The sequence below is a fragment of the Trichechus manatus genome, unplaced genomic scaffold (assembly GCF_000243295.1).
Source record: "Trichechus manatus latirostris isolate Lorelei unplaced genomic scaffold, TriManLat1.0 scaffold00052, whole genome shotgun sequence".
Classification (NCBI taxonomy): Eukaryota; Metazoa; Chordata; class Mammalia; order Sirenia; family Trichechidae; genus Trichechus; species Trichechus manatus.
The window spans coordinates 15,235,071-15,259,688 of NW_004443988.1; the positions used below are offsets into that span (position 1 = coordinate 15,235,071).

The window sequence follows — 24,618 nt, forward strand, 5'->3', positions numbered from 1 at the left end:
GATTTCCAAAGTGGTTGTACGATTTTACATTCCACCAACAGTGTATAAGTGTTCCAGTCTCTCCACAACCTCTCCAGCATTTATTTTGTGTTTTTTGGATTAATGCTAGCCTTGTTGGGGTGAGATAATATCTCATTGTAGTTTTGATCTGCATTTCTCTAATGGCTAATGATCGTGAGAATTTCTTCATGTGTCTGTTAGCTGCCTGAATATCTTCTTCGACGAAGTGCCTGTTCATATCTTTTGCCCATTTTTTAATTGGGTTGTCTTTTTGTTGTTGAGGTTTTTCAGTATCTTGTAGATTTTAGAGATTAGATGCTGATCGGATTTGTCATAGCCAAAATCTTTTTCGCAGCCTGTAGGCTGTCTTTTTACTCTTTTGGTGAAGTCTTTTGATGAGCATTAAGTGTTTGAGTTTTAGGAGCTCCCAGCTGTCTAGTCTATCTTCTGGTGCTTTTGCATTGTTACTTATGGTTCATATTCTGCTTATGTTAGGTATTAGGGCTCCTAGAGTTGTCCCTATTTTTTCTTCCATGATCTTTATTGTTTTTGATTTTATATTTAGGTCTTTGATCCATTTTGAGTTAGTTTTTGTCTGGTGTGAGGTATGGGTCTTATTTCAGTTTTTTGCAGATGGATATCCAGTTATGCCAGCATCATTTGCCTAATCCTCGTTAACATAACCTAATCTTGCCTCATTAACCACAGGCAGAGATTAGGAGTTACACACATATGACAATTACATCAGATCACAAAATGGAGGTAAACCACAAAATACTGGGAATCATGGCCTAGACAAGATGACACACATTTTGGGGGGACACAATGCAATCGATAACAGCTTACGAGTGAGACCGGTTAATACAACAATTTTTCAACTTATGCCCCAACCACTAAGACCAACTTCTGTGGTCTGAAATTGATCAAATATGCAATCAAGATGCAGTGATAATTACTAGTGATTGGATGTGACATTTGGAAACAAAGGAGGATAGGTAGTTGGAAAACAGGGCCTTGGTGATAGAAACGACGCCAGAGATCGCGTGATATAATTTTGCAAGACCAATGACTTCTTCATTGCAAATACCTTTTTGCAACAACATAAACAGAGACTATACACGTGGACCTCACTGGATGGAATAAACAGAAATCAAATAGAGTACATGTGTGGAAAGAGAGGATAGAGAAGCTCAATATCATCAGTCAGAATAAGGCCAGGGGCCGACTGTGGAACAGACCATCAATTGCTCATATACTAGTTCAAGTTGAAGCTGAAGAAATATTAAAACAATTCCACAAGAACCAAAGTACAACATTGAGTATATCCCACCTGAACTTAAAGACCATCTCAAGAATAGGCTTGACCCATTGAACACTAATGACTGAAGACCAGACAAGTTGTGGGATGACATCAAGGACATCATACATGAAGAAAGCAAGAGGTCATTAAAAAGACAAGAAAGACAGAAAAGACCAAACTGGATGTCAGAAGAGACTCTGAAACTCGCTCTTGAATGTAGAGTAGCTAAAGTGAATGAAAGAAATGATGAAGTAAAAGAGCTGAACAGAAAAGTTCAAAGGGCTTCTCGAGAAGACAAAGTATTATAATGACATGTGCAAAGATTTGGAGTTAGAAAACCAAAAGGAAGAACAGTCTGGGCATTTCTCAAGCTGAAAGCACTGAAGAAAAAATTCAAGCCTCAAACTTCAATATTGAAGGGTTCTATGGACAAAACACTGAACAATGCAGGAAGCATCAAAAGAAGATGGAAGAATACACAGAGTCATTGTACCAAAAAGAATTGGTCAACATTCAGTCATTTCAGGAGGTAGCACATGATCAAGAACCGATGGTACTGAAGGAAGAAATCCAAGCTGCAATGAAGGTATTGGTGAAAAACAAGGCTCCAGGAATTAACGGAATACCAGCTGAGATGTTTCAACAAACAGATGCAATGCTGGAAGCACTCAATCATCTACACCAAGAGATATGGAAGATAGCTACCTGGCCAACTGACTGGAAGAGATTCACATTTGTGGCCATTCCAAAGAAAGGTGATCCATCAGAATGCGGAAATTATCAAGACAATATCATTAATATCACATTCAAGTAAAATGTTGCTGAAGATCATTCAAAACGGTTGCAGCAATACACTGATAGGGAGCTGTCAGAAGTTCAAACCAGAGTCAGAAGAGGACATGGAACTAGGCATATCATTGCTCTTGTCAAATGGATCTTGGCTGAAAGTGGAGAATACCAGAAAGAGGTGTACCTATGTTTTATTGACTAAGCAGACATTTGAGTGTGTGGATCAAAACAAATTATGGATAACATTGAGAAGAATGGGAATTCCAGAACACTTAATTGTGCTCATGTGGAACTTGTACATAGACCAAGAGGCAGTTGTTTGAACAGAACAAGGGGATACTGTGTGGTTTAATATAGGAAAGGGTGTGCATCAGGGTTGTATCCTTTCACCATACTTACCCAATCTGACAAACCAGACTACATGAAGAATGCAGCATCAGGATTGGAGGAAGACTCATTAACAACTTGCAATATGCAAATGACACAACCTTACTTGCTGAAAGCAAAGAGGACTTAGAGCAGTTACTGATGAAGATCAAAGATCTTCATCCGTATGGATTACACCTTAACATAAAGACAACAAAAATCCTCACAACTGGACAAATAAGCAACATCATAATAAACAGAGAAAAGACTGAAGTTGTCAAGGATTTCATCTGGGATCCACAATCAACACCCACGGAAGCAGCAGTCAAGAAATCAAACGACGTATTGCATTGGGCAAATATGCTACAAAAGACCTCTTTAAAGTCTTAAAAGCAAAGATGTCACTTTGAGGATAAGGTGCACCTGACCCAAGCCATAGTATGTTCAATTGCCTCATATGCATGCGAAAGCTGGACAATGAATAAAGAAGATCAAAGAATTGATGCCTTTGAATTATGGTGTCAGTGAAGAATATTGAATATACCACAAACTGCCAGAAGAACAAACAAATCTGTCTTGGAAGAAGTATAGCCAGAATGCTCCTTGAAAGTAAGGATGGTGAGGCTCTGTCTCACGTACCTTGGACATGTTATCAGGAGGGACCAGTCTCTGGAGAAGAACATCATGCTTGGTAAAGTAGAGGGTCAGTGAAAAAGAGGAAGATCCTCAAGAAGATGTACTGACACAGTGGTTGCAAAAATGGGCTCAAACATAGCAACAATTGTGAGGATGGCACAGGACCAGGCAGTGTTTCATTCTGTTGTACATAGGGTTGCTATGAGTCAGAACAGACTGAAGGCACCGAACAACAACAATATAGATGCTTTGGGGTCCCTGGGTGGTACAAATAGTTAACACACTTGGCTATTCTCCAAAAGCTTAGAAGTTGGAGTCCACCCAAAGGCACGTTGGTAGAAAGGCCCGGCAATGTACTTCCGAAAAATCAGCCATTGAAAACCCTATAGAGCACACTTCTACTCTGCCACATATGGGGTTGCCAAGAATCAGAATAGACTTGATGGCAACTGGGATAGATGCTTTAAAGAGATCAGGAGGCTTTTTAAGGTTTTGGCACCCTAGCTCAAGAGTTTATAGGAATGAATAAAGGAGCTCAGTGTCCCACCCCATCCATTCCTCAGACAGCCTGAGAGAGTAAGTCTGTTCGTATTAAAGTGTGTGGCGAACACCAAGAACAGAGTACATTTTTAATGATAGAAAGAAACTGGAAGATCAACTCAGGGCCACCAAGTAAGATATGGAGCGCCAAAACCCTTGGGGATAAATGGTGGTTTCTATGAGCAAAGCCCAAGGAGGCTTACCTGAGTAATGACTGCAAAAAGAGCAATTTCAACAACTTGAATGTTAAGTGGAACCCAGAAAATGGAGGATGCCACTTCTCTGGGGACTTAGTGAGATGAGAGAGCTTTACATTGGAAATGTTGGAACAGAAAAAATTTAAATGAACTGAAAAAAAGTGACAACGAGGTGGGAGTGGGAGGCCTGAAAGAGACTTTATAAGCTTTAAACCTTTAAAATCTAATAAAATATGTGAGACATTGAGTTTCTAAAACTTCCCTCAACTGTATTTCTACGGCTTCCAACAGCATACTAAAATGAATGGCCTCTGAGGCACTTTAGGGCTTCATTCCCAACCATACCTGTCAAAGTCTTTTTTTTCCCTAAGATTAACTAAGCTTTGTCTTATTGTATTTCTCACTTATCACACAGCAAATTATAATCATTATTTCCAAGAATATTGATGAAGAGTATATTTTAATGCCAGGCCACAATTTCTAGTAGGAGAAAAAAAGAATGATAAGAGAGGCAAAATGTCAGTGTAGTAGAATGAAAAAGACATAAACTTTGACCTAGATTTTAATCCTGGCTCTTCCCCTTACTGGCAGCATACTTGGGCAAGTTGTTCAAGCCTCTTTTCATTTTTAACTGTGGACTGTACCCATACTCTCCCTGAAGTATTATTTTAAGGGTTAAATAACACATCAACTGACTGTAGTGCCTGGCACATAGTACACAGTCCTATGCTCTCTCCCTTTTCCCCCAGTGTCCAAGTTTAAGACAATCTCTCACAGATCATCCATGGTATGATGGAGTTGAACTGGCTGATTCCAATGTCCTATATAGTTATAGGGATTGAGAGTGAATTCCTACCATTTTGAAAAGCATATACTTTTGTCTAGAGTAATTGTGTTCCCAGGTCCAGTGGAGCCCTGGTGGCGCAGTGGTTAAGAGCTATGGTTGCTAACCATAAAGCCTGGCAGTTCGAATTCACCAGCCACTCCTTGGACACCCTACAGGGCAGTTCTACTCTGTCCCATAAGATCGCTATGACTACGAGTTGGAATCGACTTGACGGCAATGAGTTTGTTTGTTTTTTTTTGGTTTAGGTCCAGTAGACCATCACCACTTCATTCACAAAACTGATTAGGGAAGACTGGAGATCCCAAAGACGAGCTCTTTGAAAGAGAAATGTTCCCCTTCTTTAATCCTCTGGGAATGAAAGAGATCTGGTCAGGGAAAGGGCAGGAGGGGGAAGCTTCCGTTTAGTACCTTCCAGCAAGCCCCCTTCTTTCATCATTTCATTGCTAATATTTTTTTTCATTCTCATAATAGATTTTAGCATTCTAATCTGATAATAAATTTTCCAGAGACTTTCTGCAGGTTATTTGTGACCTGAACTTCCTTTTTAAAAGGCAGTTATTAGTTATGACTCATTTCATTAATCTACAAAACCACCTAGTGAGCCTGCGGTAAGGAAGGAGATATTACCGTAGGTAGCACTGTTGGTTGTCTACTGGTATCTTTACCTGCATGCCAACACTCAACTGTGATATAAGCTAGTGATGTAGTTTTTGAGTACAAAGAGAAACAATATAGGAAGCGTGCTAAAGTCTCCGCCTCGGACTACAGAAGGGTAGAAGAGGAACCAGTGCGACAGATGGTGCCAGGGCAAGTGAGAGCAGACAGATGCTGGATTCTGTGCCTCACTGAGGAAAGACAACCTGGGAAAAAGAGGCCCAAGAAGTAGAAAGACAGAATGTCAGCACATGCTTCCTTTGTGCAAACTTGCCAGGAAGAGCACAAGAAGATGCCCCCAGATGCTTCAGTAAACTCTGTATTTTCTAAAAAGTGCTCAGAAAAGTAGAAGACCATGAACTAGAAAGAATTCTGGAAAATTCCAGTGTGGTATCCATGTAAAAAGAAACCTGCAGACAACATATGTCACACTAATTTTTGAGTACACTTTACTGGAGAGGTCAAAGAAGCAATGAAAAATTTAATAAAATCAGTTTGATGTTTTCCAAATTTTATATAAAATTACCAATACTGACTTTTGCCAAAATGTATAAGAAGTTTAGATATATGCATTGAAATACTTATTTCAATTATTAGATGACAGAATTTAATAGAAGGCACATTAATGATACTCTCGCCCCATTTTCTCACAGACTCAGAAAGGTTAGGGGATTCCTGGAGTTGGTCCCATCAGACACCATTAGAGCTAAGACTATAATCCAAGCCTTCTGGGTCCCAGTCCCATGTTCTCTCCACTACAGCCTGAAGCCTAAGAATAAATCTTTATATGTGCCACTGAAAACTTTTTTATTTTTAGTTTTATGGAATATAAATACCTTTTCTCTTTTACCTGGTTATTTTAAAATAAATTTATAAGAGGCTTCTGCTTACCAACCCACAACCTGCAACCCCACACTTAATAATCACCCAGCCAGGTCCTCTTAAGTGGTCTGTCCATTAGCTGGGTCTCAAAGTAGAGAACTTCCCACTTGCCAATTCCAGACTGCTTACCTGATTCTAGACTGCCAAGTCTCCCAGGTCTGGCCTACCTGAGTGGTATGGATTTTCTAACCTGCACTTTCAGCTTTGTGCCAACGTTCCCAGTATATTTTCTTTGCACTGTCATCTGATTTGCTACTGCTCACTGTCCCAACACAAACATCAAAAACCACTCTGTTCTTTCCATGGCGGTTGAGGGAAGACTTTTGATGTACTTAGTCAAGTCCTCTTGATTGGTGTTCTTCCCAGTTGCCTGATGCTTTCCATTGTAACTTTAACAAGGAAGTGATAATTGGGACAAGGCTCAAGACTTCTTCCCCCTCCTCGGTAGCCGTAGAGCTAGAATGGAAACTGCCTGATGCCTACCAGAGATTTACCCAGGCACTTAAATGTCTCATCTAAAAATGAAAGCCAAATACACATTTCTTAGTTTTTGTATATATTTACAATATAAATACTAATTTGTTTTCAAAGTACATATTTGTTTAACAATTTGAGAAAGTTATCTAGCATGGGACAGCAATTTAATGTAAAGTCACTATAGTATACACTATAGTATAATGTAAAGTCACAAAGGAAAAACAGAACTGCTTTTGGGAAAAGGGATTCTAGAAGGAATATGAATGGGCATGATGATTTGAACTTTCAAGGAGAATGTGAAGCAGCTTAGTCCACATTGCACTGCTAATGCAGCATGTTAAAGGACTACTAGGTGAGACAGTAACCTGGATGGGGTCTGGTAAAAACAAAAATGAAGGTACACATGCTTGCATAGTGCGTTAATCTTAAAGAAGCTCAGCAATTTCATTCTCATTTTCAATAACTTAAATGAACAGCACTTAAAACGCATCACACAAAGTTAAAGACTTGTGCATATATTTCAGATTTCAATGTTAATGTCAAAAATACATAGTATGATTTTACATAGGATTTGTGCTACATTAGAACACTAGAGACAAACATCACTTGAGTATTAAGGGAAACATTAAATATTAAATAACTGAGAAATGTGTAAACACTAACCTAACTTGGGGTTTTGCTATTGCAACATGTCCAATGAAGTGGCTTCAACAGTACAAAAAGGATTAGGACATGAGTTTTTCCAGTTTACTTGGAATATGTGGATCTCACTCCAGAAATCCTTTAATAAAAACTGGTCCAGGACAACAGGAGAGGATCCACTCTCCTAGATGTTAATTTGGTACACTCTGTTCTATGCTAATTTTTACTTTCAAACGTGGGTACTGAGCAAACACTTTAAATTGTTACTCCTTATTAACATCGTGGTGAAAACTGAGGGTTTGTTGGAGATTCAGTGTAAGATTTGAGTTCATATGCAGCACCGCTATCAACTTCCATTGACTTTCTAGAGAACAGGAGCCGTACATCTCTATGGAGGTAGATCTTTCCAGATTTAGAACTCTGGAACCTAAACAAACAAACAGAAAAAGATGCATCATCTTTGGGGAATGAGCCTTTAAAATAAAACAAAGCAAAAACAAAGAATAAAAAACCCTGAGTAATTAAAATTTTGAAAGCAAGAAGAATCAGTCTTGCTACAGTACTAACACTAACTCCTCACTATTATATTTAATGTCTTATATCGCTAAATCACATGCTACTATTTAAGTGTCTCTCCCTTACTATTCTCCAAGCACTCCATACTCTCTTTCCCTCTTTTGTTCCAATGCCTGAGATGCTTCTTCCTGTAAGTCTGGGTCTCAAACACGATCTTACTTTTCATCCCTAAGAAGCATATGCACATTTCCTCTTCTACAGTGTCCAATTTCAGTTACATCAGCCAACTATACTTTGTAGGTCTTTGCAGCCCGAGCATCTTCCAGTCACACAGAATGACCCATTTCACATAATTCTGGCTCCCATGATTTAGGTCAATTAAAATACATTTCATACTTGGAAAATCACCTCAGAAAATGGTCAAGTTTTGAGGGCAATCACAAGAAGAGAAAAGACTGCTATCATCAATACAGGCTAGCTAAATAAAACCTAGCCATTACCTAAAATCAAGAGAAAAGTTAGTAGTAAAATCAAAATGGCTATCAAAACAGTATATGAAACCATTTCTAGCCCCTGCTAATATCTGTAGCACAAGACAGGGAGCTGGAGTCTTTAATCCCATAAATTTACCTGGCATTTAGTCAAACAAAACCTGTAGCGCTAATTTCTCTTTGTCTTTCCCTTGGCATAGCAGAAATACTGTGTGTGAAATGAGTTCCTTCATGTGGCCTTTTGCCTTGGTTCTTTGGAAAAACAGCTTGAGAGATTTTCTCCTAAGCTGTGAGGAGTTACCTTTGCCATAGTTTTCTACCACAGAGGGTTTGTTACTTTTGTCTAGGTTGATCAACATTTCCTGGGTAAACTGTAAACAACTTGTGGTTTGATAGTTTTTGTCTGGCCCTGGGCTGCAGCCTGCCCTGTCACTGGTATGCACCTTGCAGGGATTGGACAACAGACTATGCGAATGAGGTGACTATAGCCTACTATGCAAATGAAATATCTGTGGCCTACAGAGAGAGGATTGGTCAGTTTGTGACCCCGCTGGGAAGGGCCATGCCTTGAAACTGACAAAGAGCACTGGTGGTGCAGTGGTTAAGAGCTATGACTGCTAATCAAAAGGTTGTCAGTTTGAATCCACCAGCCGCTCCCTGGAAACCCTATGGGGCAGTTCTACTGTCCTATAGGGTTGCTATGAGTTAGAATTGACTTGATGGCAATGGTTTTGGTGTGTATATATGCAGCCAACCTCACAGAGGTTTTTCAGACAGAAAGAAGCAGGAAGAGAAGCAGTAAGAAGCAGCAGAAACAGAAAGACGGGAAGCAGACAGAAGCAGAAGAAAGAAGAGAGAAGCAGAGAGAAAGGAGGCAAGGAACCTCCTAAAATAGCTATAACATGGGTCAAGGACTGTAACACTGAAGACAGTGACAGGCCCAGAAGGGGCCCAGAGGCAGAGCTGGTGGTGACAGACAGCCGGGCCAAGAGGAGCTGAGAGACCGATCCTGCACTGATGATGGGAAACTTTGCCTACATGCTTCCTGATCCTGGGTTGTATACTGTTACTTCCTTAATAAACCACTTAACTGTAAGTATTGTCTGTGGCCATTCCAGTGGATTATCAAACCAAGAAGACAAGTAGAGAGTGCTGTAGGAGGGACAGCTGGTGTCAGAATTGGTAAAAAGGATGGAGGGTGAGGGTATGTCTGACTTTCACCTCGTGGGAATTAGCTTTGGGCTGATCCTGATTACTATCCCCCCTGAAGTTAGACACGTTCTGACACTGCTACTTCTCAACCATTTTCACGCTTTTTATGGATTTTATTCCTAAACTAGCTTAAAAATATGGTAGTCAGTTGTATATGTAAAAGGACTCTTCTTCTCTCTAAAGTTTTTCACCTTCCCCATCTGAAGAACATAGTAAGTTTGGGCAATTATACCATTTTTCCCAAGGAGGTTTCTTTACAGCATTTAAAGTATCTAGTCATTATAGTCATTATGTGGGGAGGATAAAAGCTAGAGTAGTCAGTTTTTACTTTGGTAAATGTTGTGTTCTGGCTAAGGTTGTTAAACTTCAAGAATGGTGTCAAATGGAAGTTTAATCAGAGAAAGTTAAATCTTTTCCTAGGTTGAGCTGGGAGGTATTCTTACAGTCTACTATTTCACACTACTATTCTTTTTAAAAGGCACCCTGGTGGCATAATGGTTAAAAGCACTTGGCTGCTAACTGAAAGGTGATAGTTTGAACCCACCAGTGGCTCTGGAGGAGAAAAGACTTGGCAATCGGCTCGCATAAAGATAAAACAAAAAAAAAAACATTGCCATCAAGTTGATTCCAACTCACAGCAACCCTACAGGACAGAGTAGAACTGCCCCATAGTGTTTCCAAGGCTGTGATCTTTATGGAAGCATACTGCCACATCTTTCTCCAGCAGAGCGGCTAGTGGGTTCGAACTGCCAACCTTTTGGTTAGCAGTCGAGTGCTTAACCACTGCACCGCCAATGCTCCCTCCCATAGGTTTGCTATGAGTCAGAATCGACTTGATAGCACACAAACAACAACAACAGTCTTTTCAAAAGTCTTCCAGGCCTGGCTATCATTACTGAACATTTTGAGCAAAGATTCTATAGAAGAATCCTAATCAAAAGGGGGGAAATTCAGAACAGAATTTTAAATTCTCATGGAGGCCAGACTTTCTAGAGCCATGGAGGCTGGATGAACCCCTGAAACTAATGCCCTGAGTTAATCTTTAAATTTTAAACCAAATATATCCTCTGAAGTTTTCTTTAGAAACCAAACAATAATTTCGCTTAACTAGCAAAGAATGTCTGCCATGAGCACTGTGCTCTTATTAAGATCTTTCTATACGGGATCACATTGACAAGAGCAACTGGAAAGTTTAAATAGGAAATTTAGGGAGCAGTGAGCTTATGTTAATAGGGGAGGGGGAGGAACAACCTGGAAAAGGAGTGTGAGAATGGTTACACAACTCAAAGAATGTAATCAATGTCACTGAACTGTACATGTAGAAACTGTTGAATTGGTGCATGTTCTGCTGTGTATATTCTCAACAACAACAGAAGTTTAAAAAAAAGTCCTCCAGGCCTGTTTTGGTAGATTTCTCATTCCCATAATCTATGTAACATTTCCTGTGAAGCCCATGTCAGGCAGTGTCAAAGTGGGATTAAATATGTTATGCCAGTTCAATGTATCCTTCAGATGAAGAACACCAGGCAGAAGTCTCCAAGATGAGAGTACCAATTAAGCAGCACTTTGGGAGAAACCAATTAACTTAATAGACTTTTTAAAGCATGGAACTTAAGTGTCCAGCTCCTTATTCACCTGCAGTACAATGAATTACTTAATATGGCCCCTCCAGGCATAGTCTTTGTAACTCAGACACAGTGATTGAGTGGGACTATGCAAATACGGTCTATGGAACCCTAACAAAGGGAGTGGTCAGTTTTGCTATCCTGCTAGGCTTAAAATGAGCCATCCCATAGGCAGGGGGAGAGGAATCTCACCACCACCAAGGAAGAAGAGCCAGGAGTGGAGTACATCCTTTCGACCCAGGATCCCTACCCTGAGAAGTTCCTGGAACCAGGAGACCAAGAGAGAGAGAGCTGTAACACTGAAGATGGCGAGCAGTGGCAGAGAAACAGTGGCAGCAGAGTTAAGAGATCAGGAGGAGACAGCACTGTGGGCTGCCTGTGGAGCAAGAGTCCCTTCGGGCAGGAGGCTTCCTGGCAGAGTATGGTGCCTCCAGGTGCTTGGTGGAGCTAGGTTTGCCAACTCACGGAGCTAGAGCTGAGCACCTTCAGGCCGAGGCTTAATGGTGGAGTAGGGTGCCTCGAGGCACTTACTGGCAGAGCTAGAAGAGCTTTGTAACACCTGCCTGAGCAGGGCAGAGGCTGATGGGCCAGAAAAAGGCATGCCTGTAGGCACGGCTGAGAAGAGGCTGTCCTGATGAAGAACTGTATCCTGAGTGTTCCTGAACCTGAATTGTAACCTGTTATTTCCCTTATAAACCTCATAATCTTGAGTATGCTCTGTGAGTTCTGTGTGGCCACTGCAATGGATTATCAAACCCAGCAGAGAAGTAGTGCCGTGGGAGGCACATTAAGTGTCAAAATTGGTAAAGATGGTGGAGAGAGGAGGCACGTCTGACCTCTGCTTCATGGGAATCAGCCTCGGGCTGATGCTGATTCTCTCCCCCTCTCATGAAGTCAGAGGAGGTCAGATGGCACCCCACACACCATTTGTACATCACTCCAGATCACCACTGCAAGGCAAATCTAATAAAAAAGACGCTGGTTGTCACGATCAGTAACGACTCAAGAGTTTCTTTGTCTGGGCCCTGGATGAAAGGTGTATCCTCCTGATGAGTAGGGCTCCTTACAGTAAGAAGTTACACAAAGATGAATTACTATTGTTGAGATGACTGAGGACTTACAATGGGGACCAGAAACTCTAAACCAACTGACTTACTCATCAATCCTAGGAGCTATACTAGAGTGTCTCAAGGGCAAACCAATGGCTTCTCAAAACTTAGAGCTGTAAGCTGGCTAGTAAAATTTAGAAGAAAAGATATTTCTGATAGAACCATTAGAATATAAGCTCTATGAGCAAGGAAGAATGAAGAGAACAGGATACAAGGAAAAGATTAGTCCAAAGGACTAATGGACCACATCTACCAAGGCCTCCGCCAGACTGAGTCCAGTACAGCTAGATGGTGCCTGGCTATCACCACCGACTGCTCCGACCGAGATCACAACAGAGGGTTCTGGACAGAGCTGGAGAAGGATGTAGAACAAAATTTTAACACACAAAAAAAAGACCAGATTTACTGGCCTGACAGACTGGAGAAACCCTGAGAGTATGGCCCCCGGACACCCTTTTAGCTCAGTGGTGAAGTCACTTCCGAGGTTCACCGTTCAGCCGGGGATTGGACAGCCCCATAAAACAAAATGGGACTAATGAGGCACAGCAGTCCAGGGACAAGGGCTAGAAGGCAGAAGGGGACAGGAAAGCTGGTGACAGGGAACCCAAGGTTGAGTAAGGACAGTGTTGACATGTAGTGGGGTTGTTAACCACTGTCATAGGGCAATATTGGTACTAACTGTTTAATGAGAAACTATTTTGTTCTGTAAACGTTCATCTAAAGTGAGAATAGCAGCACAACTGGAAGAACGTAATCGATGTCACTGAACTGTGCAGGTAGAAATTTTTGAAATGGTGTATCTTTGGCTATGTATATTTTCACCAAAAAAAAAAAAAAGTTCGAGAAGGGAGAGTGTTGACATGTCGTGGGGTTGTTAACCAACTTCATAAAACAATATGTACACTAACTGTTTAATGAGAAACTATTTGTTCTGTAAACCTTAACCTAAAGTACAATAAAAAAGAAAAAAAAAAAAGAATATAAACTCTATGAGAACAGAAATTTTGTCACTGCTGTTTCCCTAGTCCGAAAAATATGCCTGGCACATAAATATTTGCTGAGTAAGTCAATGAATGAATGAATAAAATGAATAGAGTTTAAGAACTTTCCTGTTACAGTACAGAAGCCACTAGCCACGTGACTACTGAACACTTGAAAAGTAGCTAGTTCAAAGTGAGATGTGCTGTAATTATAAAATATACACTTGATTTTGAGGCTTTAGTACGAAAAGAGAATGCAAAATATTTCAATTTTTATATAAATTATATGTTGAAATAACACTTGGATACACTGAGTTAAATAAAAAAAGTTAAATTAATATCACCTTTTTAAAAAAAATGTAACTAGGAGCCCTGGTGGTGCAATGGTTAAGCACTCAGCTGCTAACTGAAAAGGTTGGTGGTTTGAACCCACCCAGTGGCTCCGTAGAAGAAAAGACCTGGCAATCTGTTCCTGTAAAGATTAGAGTGTAGAAAACCCTATAGGGCAGTTCTACTCTGTCACACTGGGTTGCTGTGAGTCAAAAATTGACTTGATGGTACCTAACAACAACAACATTGGAAAATACAGAACCACATACATGGCTTGTATTACATTTCCATTGGAAGTACTGGTTTAGGAAACATGTTATACACTGCCCGAGATACAACATTTGTACATAAGCATTACTTTTGATATAAAAATATTTTACATTGCACAGCTAAAATGAAAACTCCCAGATCTTCAAGGCATAATGACTGCAGGAAGGTATGCCATGCGCTTTCTGCATCTCGGCACGTCATCAAGGACTCCTAAGCTAAGCAAAGTCCAATGGGTATTGGCCTAGCTAGAGTACAGTTTTTAAAAATAAACAAAAAATTTTAGTATTGTTCTTCTAAAGTAACATATTTTCTTATTAGTTTGTTTAACATTACCTCAGATGTATGAGGTAGCGTAATAACCGTTCTTCTGCATGTTGGATGTTCTCTTTATTAACACTTCTCTTCATTTCTTGTTTAACAGGTACAGAAAAAGTTCTTTGTCGTAGGAATGTCTGATGATTGGCTGGCATATCTCGTAAGTCATATATCACAACAAACATCTTCACCACAGTCTTATTAGGATTAAATAAGGTCTGAAGAAACAATATAGAAATTACTTTTTAAAAATAGTGATTTGTTGATATGACTCAAAATGATTGTGCCAATATAAAACAGGCTTTTTAAATAGTAAGGTTATCCCAAGGGACATATTCAGTTTCAGGGACTAAAATTAACAAAATTTCAGAAGTTTACATAACATATTCAAAAATTTTAAAAAAGATCAATTTAATTATTTCTTTCACAATAATATGAAATCCTGTAACAAATCAAAATCTTCAGCCACAAAATTTCACATTAATAATAGACAATATCTTTTGCTTCTTGTTCAGATTTCAGTCTTAAGAAGCAGTTCCACTAACTTAAGCAAGACACACACTTAATGAGTTAAAATACTCTAGTTCAAATGTTGCAACCATTTGCTTCATTAAAGAGTATCAACTACAAAGTTCTCAAAATATAATTTTAATTTTTCTCATATTTTAATGGTGAGTTAGCTTCTTGAACTTTTTTAAAATAAAAAATAAAAGATCAGTATAACTAGAGTTTTTGATGTTTTAGTTACATATGCTTATTGCAAAATTTAAAAAAGGAAAAGTCATTTTTTAGAGCACCTATTTGAAAATTTTTCCAAATTTAGAAAATGAAGTTCATTATCATTAGATCCAAAGTGGCTAAACAAAACTTCATATTCTCACATTTGGATTCATTTCAAAACTTGCAGTGACACTAGGCTTTTTTTTTTTTTATCATCAATATCATAATGAACAAAAATATTTATCCTTACTGATGACTGAATTGGATTCAATTGGAACTTGGATATGAATAATCAAAGGAATATTAAAAGTACTAATTTTTAAATAAAACCCCAAACTGCTAATCTGACTTTAACCAAATTACCAACAACACATCAATAGGTAACTTGGTGCCCATGCTTTCAGAAGCTCATCCGTGGCACTGGACATCACTCACTGAATCAAAATGAGAAATATATCAATATTATGATCCAATTTTTGAAGTCTAGTGAGTCTTAAGATTAAGGCTAATACATTCAACAATTACAACAACCAGCAAACTAGGAGTTCAAACAATATTTATACATAATTACACTATATAAGGAATGAAAGACATACCCAAATTTCAGATTTAAAAATTAAGTACTAAAGTTGGCAGTCCTCAAACAAGAGGTGAATGTGCTACCTCTGCATTTATGCCTCATTATTATGAAAACTGACAGCTAGCTTTCCAGTGACCCACACTTTCTCATAAGCTACATAGTCGGGGCAAGAGAAAGAAGATTATCACTTTTATAGTTCAAAAAATCCATCTAACATAAAAATCATACTTTAATATGCAGTGATTCTTCCTCAGTAAAATTTACATACCCACATATCTATATTTGTATCTAATGCATAGTACTATGTTTCATTCCTGTGTGACAGGAAATAAATGTACAGACTCCTTGCAGTATTAGAACACTGGTGATGAGAAAGCACTGAACACACTGAGGCCAAAGTGCACAGAAAGTCTTACTGGATTAGACCAGATACTTAGTATGAGGAACCAGCCTCAGACAAACTCTTTTCAGTCTGCAGGAGCCTCAAGTAACAGACTCGAGGGCTTGCAGGATTATTCTGCGTCTGACTTAGAGATGAGCTGAATCTCAAACTGGCCTGGATATCAAATTAATCTTCTCAGAACCCTAGACCAGGGATGATGCAGGACTGCTCCGGGCTAGAAGGGTTCTCCTGGGAGAAAACTAGATCATCACTTAGACCAAAAACAATGATGCCCGGTAACAAAGTTTATTAAGAAAATGTTCTGCATCCCACTTTGGTGAGTGGTGTCTGGGATTCTGAAAGCTAGTGAGTGACCATCTAAGATGCATCAGTTGGTTCCAACCCACCTGGAGCAAAGGAGAATGAAGAACACCAAAGACACAAGGAAAATATTAGCCCAAGAGCCAGAAAGGGCCACATAAACCAGAGACTCCATCAGCCTGAGACCCGGCTACCACCAATGACTGCCCTGACAGAGAACACAACAGAGAGTCCCTTACGGAGCAGGAGAAAAGTGGGGTGCAGAACTCAAATTCTACTAAAAAGACCAGACTTAATAGTCTGACTGAGACTGGAGGGACCCCGGAAGACATGACCCCTGGACTGTTAACCCAGAACTAAAACCATTCCCAAAGTCAACTCTTCAGACAAAGATTAGACTGGATATAAGACATAAAAAGATACTTGTGAAGAGTGTGTTTCTTAGTTCAAGTAGATACATGAGACTAAATGGGCAGCTCCTGTCCAGAGGCAAGATGAGAAGGCAGAAAAGGACAGGAGCTGGCTGAATGGACACAGGAGATCTGGGGTGGAGAGGAGTGTGCTGTCACATTATAGGGAGAGCAACTAGGATCACATAACAATGTGTGTATAAATGTTTGTATGAGACACTAACTTGAATTGTAAACTTTCACTTAAAGCACAATAAAAAAAAAAAATAATGCCTTCTCCACCCTGGTATCTGTCAGATTATATATATATATACTTCATATGATCATAGGCATTAGGATCAATTTTAGAAATTATTACATCAGGGATATCATTTTGTTTCCCAAATTTTCCTGCCAAAGCAATACTAATATTTGGGGTCTCCTTTCAAACAGGTCAATCTCAGTCTGGCTTATTATAATAAATAGAAGGCAATGGCAATGTTAGGTTCTAATTATATTGAAAACAGCTCTATTAAGTTAAGCAAACTGTCATATACTATTGTTCTAAAGCATTCACCTTGATTAGCTTATTAATGCTTTCCTTTTATGGAGGTCCCCAAATGGTCATTCCTGTGGCAGAGCAGGGAAACTCCAAACAAAGCTGCAGCCCCACTGTTACTTACCAAAGTTGTTGCAGCAGCAGGAGCAGGAGAAAGGGCTAAGTTCTATATGTATGTGAGAGAATGATTATTGCAATTGTAGGCTATAAAACACATACCACTTGTATTGTTCCTGAAGGAGGTACTCGATAACCCCTTTTACCAAGGGACTCTAAAGTAATCACACCCTTAAAATAAAAGAAGACAAATTGAGTACAAACTGATGCATATGTATATAAAAGACTTTAATAATAATAAATCATGTAATTACTAACATTTAAAATCCTATTTGTACAGAAAAAAACATTCAAATTGAATTAATAAAGGTACTTTCTATGAGTTAGTGAGGGATCCATAACAAGGAAATAATTTACTCTTCTTTCTAGAAATGTTGTAGTAAATAATATATAACATCAATGGCCACACTGCTTGAAATTTCTATTATGAAGATACGAAAATAAGAAGTTCCTTCACCAAAAAGGAAAGAAAGGGAGATTATAGAATTATCCTCAAGTATCATGAGGGGGACAATGAACAAGCAAAACAATTTATTGGTTTTTGAAGATGTGAAAAGTCACACATATGGAAGGGTCTAAGTCTTGAAAAAAAAAGAAGTCAATTCTTCATTTTTGTTGAGTTGTTATATGTCTGTATTTCTGGCCAGAGAAGAAAAAAATAGGGGTCCATGTTTCCTGCCTGATCTCTTAAGCTACAAGAGAAGGGACATTCAAGGCAAAAAGTAGAAAATGAAGGTTCAATCAACAACATTCAAGATTTTGACTTGTTTGTATAAAAGCTATAAAACCTTGCTTCCTAGAATTTAGCATTTCTTCAGAAATAATCCTTATACCATGTTGTGCCTTAACAGGGTTTTAATTAGGGTACTGCTTTTTTAGTGGGGAGGGAGGTCATTTACTCGCTAAGGAATCTAAGAATCCAAATTGACTAGATCAAAACACAATAAATTGAAGGTCTGAGAGCTAAGATCTGAGTCAAAATTAAAACTAAATTAGGGTTGTTTTGTTTAAAGAAGACTAAAAGGTGGTAATAGGAGTCCTCTGGTACTCAGCTACTCAAAGAATGGTCCTCAGACCAGCATCATCATTGTGAGCTTGTTAAAATGCAGAATTTCTGGCCTCTCTCTAGACCTACCAAATCAAAAGCTATATGTTAACAAGATTCTCCAGAGGATATCATACATACATTAAAGTTTGAGAAGCACTGCTCTAGTACATGAAGTAGTTTTTCTGGGAAGGATGCTCACCAATTATTCTCTAATCAGTGCCAAAGCCCAAATAATGGGAAATCAGTATAAATTAAAATAAGGGAAATTCAAACAGAATGTGTGAAAGCATCTCAATAAGCGGAATGACCAGGTGGTCATTGTGATACTTAGTTCTTAGTTAAAAGAAATGAATGTTGATTCATTTCATGAATTTATTCTGGTACTGAGTTTGTCTCAATAGTGCTTCCCAATTTTTTAATTTTCAGAAACCAGCAGTTATTTTTTTCAAAATGATACTCCCAAGGGAAAAAAATGGGTATATCCTTCTATGGTGATAACTGGGCAGGTTTATGAAGGGGTGTGCCTCTAATTTTGATAATAACAAATGTTGTACAGCTTCATGATTATGACCTACAGGTGTAAAAATTATTGGGGAAAAAATCTTTGAATAAATGAGTAGACAGTACTATGGTTTTTAAGAAAGTTTTTAAATTCTAGTATCAAATAATGATTAGGGTTTTGACTAAAAGTGGCACCACTGGAATAAAGCAAGCCTCACTAACCGTCTTTGAGCTGATTGGGCCAATAAGAAATAGGCTATATTTATGTTCCTAAAAAAGTGTACTATAACTTCTCTTGTTCTGTTTTGTTTCTCAGTCACACAGAATTCCCTTTTCACAGTTCTAACTTACAACAAAAGACATTGTGACTAATGTCTCTGACAACCTGAGGGTAGGGGAAGAGGGGTGTTAGGAGAAGCAACAGTTGGTCTGGGTGGTAAACTAGGTAATTCAAGTAGCAAGGCCAGAGCTTTATATTTCTATAAAATATAAAGCTTGTATTTCACTAAGTAACCAAAATCCACTGCCGTCAAGTTGATTCCAACTCATAGCAACTCTACCGGACAGAGAAGAACTGCCCCATAGGGTTTCCAAGGTGCGGCTGGTGGATTCGAACTACTGACCTTTTGGTTAGTGGCTGAGCTGTTAACCACTGCACCATCAGGGCTCCCACAAAGTAATACCTAACATGAAAACCCAGGTCTGACTCCATATTTGGTGCCATAACTGTAAATCTTTTACAGGCTTTCATTGTTAGCCATGTTTCCCTTTTTGTCTTTTTGGATAAGGTATGATACTAATCATATATGAGGACTCAGTATCATTTTTGCAGTAGAAGGCTTATTTTATCCATTATCTATTGGAATAAACAATGGAAAAGATGAAATCATACGACCCTAAGAGTCAAGACTCGGCTCTAATTTCCCTTAGCTGTCTTACTATCCACTAAGACATTAGCATGGAGTCAGAAATACAGATAGTCCCCAACTTACGATGTATTCGAGTTATGATGAACTGCACTTATGACTATTCACTTTTTTGGGGGGGTGGGATACATCTTATCATTAGTAATATGTAATACATACAATGTTGCACCATGTAATTTGCTGATGTTATCATTCTCATGCCAACCCCTAAAGACAAATAAAGATCAATTTATAAAGATATTGACAATAAAAGGCAATAATAATGAAAACTGAAAAATAAAAAAATGAGGTATTCGACTTACGTCGGAACCAACTTATGATGGAGTCGTCAGAACTGAACTCCATTGTAAGTCAGGGACTACCTGTATCTAGTATTCTAAAGAACCCTAGGACTCTAATGAAGTGATCCAAAGACAAACTAAACAGGAGAAAGGGGGGTGAAAAGGGCTTACAGAAACTTTAGGCCACCAAATCCTCACCCAAATTATACTAAGAGAAGGATCACATGGGAAGGCAACTCTTCTAGAATATGCATGAACTCTCTATTCAGCCTTTAATGTTCTCATAGGAAATGCATTATAGTTTTAAGCATTGCACCAAAGCCATACTAACTCTCTTTAAACTCAAAGACATTTTTCATTAAGTGAGTTGATTCTGGCAGAAAAAGACAATTTGAAAGATACTTGCCATATAAGGAGAGGGAGCATTATCATCTGAAACACTGTAGAATGACACTTCAACTGGAAGAGTCAAATGTGTAGGGCAGAAAATACCACTTGCCCCTACTTCGGCAGTAAAACCATCAACAGTGCCGAGAGGATCTAAACGATAGTTCAAGACAGATTCCTGGAAGACAAAATAAAATAATTTTCGATTTTCTACCATCTTACAAAGTTTGACCTCCTCTCACTATTCTAACCCACGCTAAACCCTCCTTGAACTTAATCATTAGTTAGACTTAATTGTTTAATGTATGTTATTTTCATCTCCATAAAGAAAAAAATATGTTTTGCCACAACAGGGATAACGTGTAAAATTTTTTTATCCATCACAGTGTCTGCTCATGGTATGCACAAAGAAGCACTTTAAAACTTGTTAACAGGTCATAAACAGAAGTTCTATCAAAAGATAAAGCCAATAGGGTCATGGATTCATGGGACAATTCAGTAAATTGGCCTAATATAGTTTTTAGAGTTACTGTTCTAACTCCTAATTCTGGGAGTAGTGTGCAGGGTTTAAACGTTTGCCAGGGGCCATCCAAGTTACAACAATTGGTCTCTATTTGCCTGGAGCAGCAGAAGAAAAAGGAGACTGTTTTAGTTATTTAGTGCTGCTGTAACAGAAATACCACAAGTGGGTGGCTTTAACAAACGGAAAATTATTCTCTCACAGTTTGGGAGGCTAAAAGCTCAAATTTCCCTCTCTGTCAGCTCTGAGGGAAGGTCCTTGTCATCAGTCTTCCCTGGTGGAAGAGCTCCTCAGCGCAGGGACCCTGGGTCCAAAGGATGCTGTATTCTCCTGGCTCTTGTTTCTTGGTGATATGAGGTCCCCCTGTCACTCTGCTCACTTCTCTCTTTTATATCTTAAAAGAGACTGGCTCAACACACAATCCAATCTTCTAGATTGAGTCCTGCCTCATTAACATAACTACCGCCTATCCCATCTCATTAACATCGTACAGGTAGGATTTACAATATATAGGAAAATTACATCAATCACAAAATGGAGGACAATGACACAATACTGGGAATCATGGCCTAACCAAGTTGACACATATTTTTGGGGGACACAATTCAGTCCATCACAGGAACTGTCTAATCTTTGGCTGAAGGGTGAACCTCAGGAGTGACATTACCAAGCTATAAAGGTGCCCAGGGGACATACTCTCGGGATCTCTCTAGTATCTGTCAGGCCAGTAAGTCTGGTCTTTTTTGTGAGTGTGTGTGAGTTAGAATTTTGTTCTACATTTTTCTCTACCTGTGTCGGGGCCCTCTGTTGTGATCCCTGTCAGAGCCGTCGGTGGTGGCAGCCGGGCAAAATCTACTTGTTCTGGACTCAGCCTGGTGGAGGCTGTGGTAGTTGTGGTCCACCAGTCCTTTGGACTAATCTTTGCCTTGTGTCTTTGTTTTCTTGATTCTCCCTTGTTCCACATGGCGTGAGACCAGTGGAATATCTTAGATGGCCACTCACAAGCTTTTAAGACCCCAGATGCTACTCACACTAGAGCAGAAAATAGAACATTTTCTTTCTAAACTATGTAATGCCAATTGAGCTAGATGTTCCCCGAGACCAAGAGCATTGTGCCCTTTTAAAGAATTATCTATATGACATAGAGTTACAATACTAACTCTAAAGCATATGTGAGAAGTTTAGGGGGCAGTGAAATCTAAGTTAATTGGGGTGAAATAATTTGGGAAGACACAGAAGGATGACACAATGTGCACAATGTAGCCACTGACACTGAAATTGTATATGTAGAAATTGTTGAGTGAGTGTATGTTTTGCTGTGTATGTTTTTTAACCAAAAAAAATTTTTTTAAAAAAGATAAATCCAAGAACTTTTAATTTTGAGAAATAATTGCTCCCTTAAAAAGTTCTGTTGTGCAGGTGAGGCCAAGATGGCAGAGTAGTCAGACACTTCCGGTGGAGCCTCTTACACCAAAGACCCGAAAAAACAAGTGATTCGATTATATATGGCAATCTGGGAGCCCTGAACATCAAACGCAGAGTTGAGGGACCAGACTGAGTGGCAGGGGGAGGGAGAGACAGTTCAGAAGCAGCAAGGAGTTGCCAGACCTGACCCAGTGAGAGCGTGAGCCCTTCAGGCCTGATCAGCTCGGGGGTGAGAGGTGAGACAGGCAAGCAGCCGTGCTCGGGAGGCGCGTTTACAGGGGAAACCAGAACCAGTGAGAGCAGCCCTCAATCCGGCGAAAGATAAGTAACTGCGAACAGCCTACCGCGCAGATCAAAAACACCCACATTAGGGAAAAACCTCTCTCCCATTTACCTCCCCATTCCCTGCTCTGCACTGGGTCCTGGACCAGCTTCAGAAATTGCTGAGTACCCTGGGCCACATGTCAGCCACGTCACACGCCCAGAGCCATCCTCTCTGCCTTGGAGAGTAAACAAATTAACAAACGGGAAAAAATAAACCACCAGCTCCCCTAAGCCAGAAAACCAGGGAAGGCACAGCTCCTTTGCCTAGGCACAGGCATAAGCGATCCACGGGCTTTGAGTGTCTTTCCCCCTGCATAGACTTGACTGGGCCCATCTCAACAGCGTAGGGCCTCATTACCACAGTACAACAGGGTATATACCGGAACCCTAATTTTGACTGTTTCGGCTCTGAAGTGGCAGGTTCTTGATATTTGACAGTGCTATAGCCATTAAGCAGGGTCTTCACGTACCTACATCAGGGGCCTGAGGACTGGTGGCTCCACCCACACCACCTAGCCACCTGTGATAGGGGCCCATGAATAAGAGATGCCCCCCAGACCTTGCAGCCAACAGCATTAGGTGCTCACAGTCTAGCTGAAAAACTCATCCACCTAGGCACTCTAGGAAACAGAGACACACTTTCCTCCTGGACACTTGGGGGCAGATGTCAGCCCCCTGCCTTGCTCAGAGTGTGTCCCCCCGCTGCAGCCAGATGCCTGTGCCTACACCAATCACCTGTGCCTATCTAGGACTGTAAGTGAGAGCCTACACCACACACTTAGTGGCTATCTACCTGGGCGCTTGAGCTGAATCCATACAGGAGGAGTGGGCAGACTCCTGAGCTAACATATCTAGTAACAGATTTAACCACCTGGTGACAGGATATTAGAGCTTCAAAGGTAGCTACAATCAAACTAGCTCATACAAGCAACAAATTAGGGTATATCAAAACAAAACAAGAAGCTAGGACACAGAAAGCAAACATAAAATAAATAAATATAATAACTTATTGATGGCTCGGAGAAAACAGTCAATATAAAATCACATAAAGAGACAATCCATAATGGCTTCAGCAAGCTCCCAGAATAAAGAATCAAGAAATTTTCCAGAGGAGGAAAATTTCTTGGAATTACTGGAGGCAGAATACAACAGAACTCTTCAAGAGATTAGGAAGGAAATTAATCAAAACGCAGAACACGGAATAGAGGAATTAAAAAGATTAGAGAAGAGCATAATGACAAATTTAACAGCGTGCAAGAATCCATAGAGAGACAGCAATCAGAAATCCAAAAGATCAACAATAAAATGTCAGAAATAGATAACTCAATAGAAAGTCATAGGAGCAGAATTGAGGCCATGGCAGTCAGAATTAGTGATATTGAAGATAAAGCACTTGACACCAACTTATCTGAGGAAAAATCAGATAAAAGGATTTAAAAAAATGAAGAAACTCTAAGAATTATGTGAGACTCTATCAGGAGGAATAATTTACGAGTGACTGGAGTACCAGAACGGGGGCGGGGAGGGATAACAGAAAATACAGAGAGGATTGTGGAAGATTTGTTGGCAGAAAACTTCCCTGATATCGTGAAAGATGACAAGATATCTATCCAAGATGCTCATCAAGCCCCACATAAAGTAGATCCCAAAAGAAAGTCACCAAGACATATTATAATCAAACTTGCTAAAACCAAAGATAAAGAGAGAATTTTAAGAGCAGTTAGGGATAAACGAAAAATCATCTACAAAGGAGAGTCAATAAGAATAAACTCTGACTACTCAGCAGAAACCATGCAGGCAAGAAGGCAATGGGATGACATATGTAAAGCCTTGAAGGAAAAAAACTGCCAGCCAAGAATTATATATCCAGCAAAACTATCTCTCAAATATGATGGTGAAATTAGGGCATTTCTAGATAAACAGTAGTTTACGGAATTAGCAAAAACCAAACGAAAATTAT

The 24,618-nt window shown here is 39.5% G+C and overlaps 1 protein-coding gene across 11 annotated transcripts in view; it reads right to left on the reverse strand.

The window, feature by feature from the left end:
- Positions 1-6,758: 6,758 nt before the first annotated feature.
- ATOSA (atos homolog A) overlaps positions 6,759-24,618 on the reverse strand; it is a 144,644-nt gene continuing 126,784 nt past the window's right edge. For 7 of the 11 annotated variants that reach the window (XM_023732503.1, XM_023732504.1, XM_023732502.1 and 4 more), the window contains 4 exons: positions 20,409-20,567; positions 17,349-17,417; positions 14,197-14,396; positions 7,188-7,757 (listed from right to left, as the gene is read on the reverse strand). In XM_023732503.1, the coding sequence (XP_023588271.1) occupies positions 7,604-7,757; positions 14,197-14,396; positions 17,349-17,417; positions 20,409-20,567 (582 nt within the window). In that variant the 3' untranslated portion in view covers positions 7,188-7,603. Of the gene's footprint in view, positions 7,758-14,196; positions 14,397-17,253; positions 17,418-19,880; positions 19,929-20,408; positions 20,568-24,618 lie in introns of those variants that run through there. The other 4 variants (XR_002824323.1, XR_002824322.1, XM_023732501.1 and 1 more) reach the window with 3 other exon arrangements.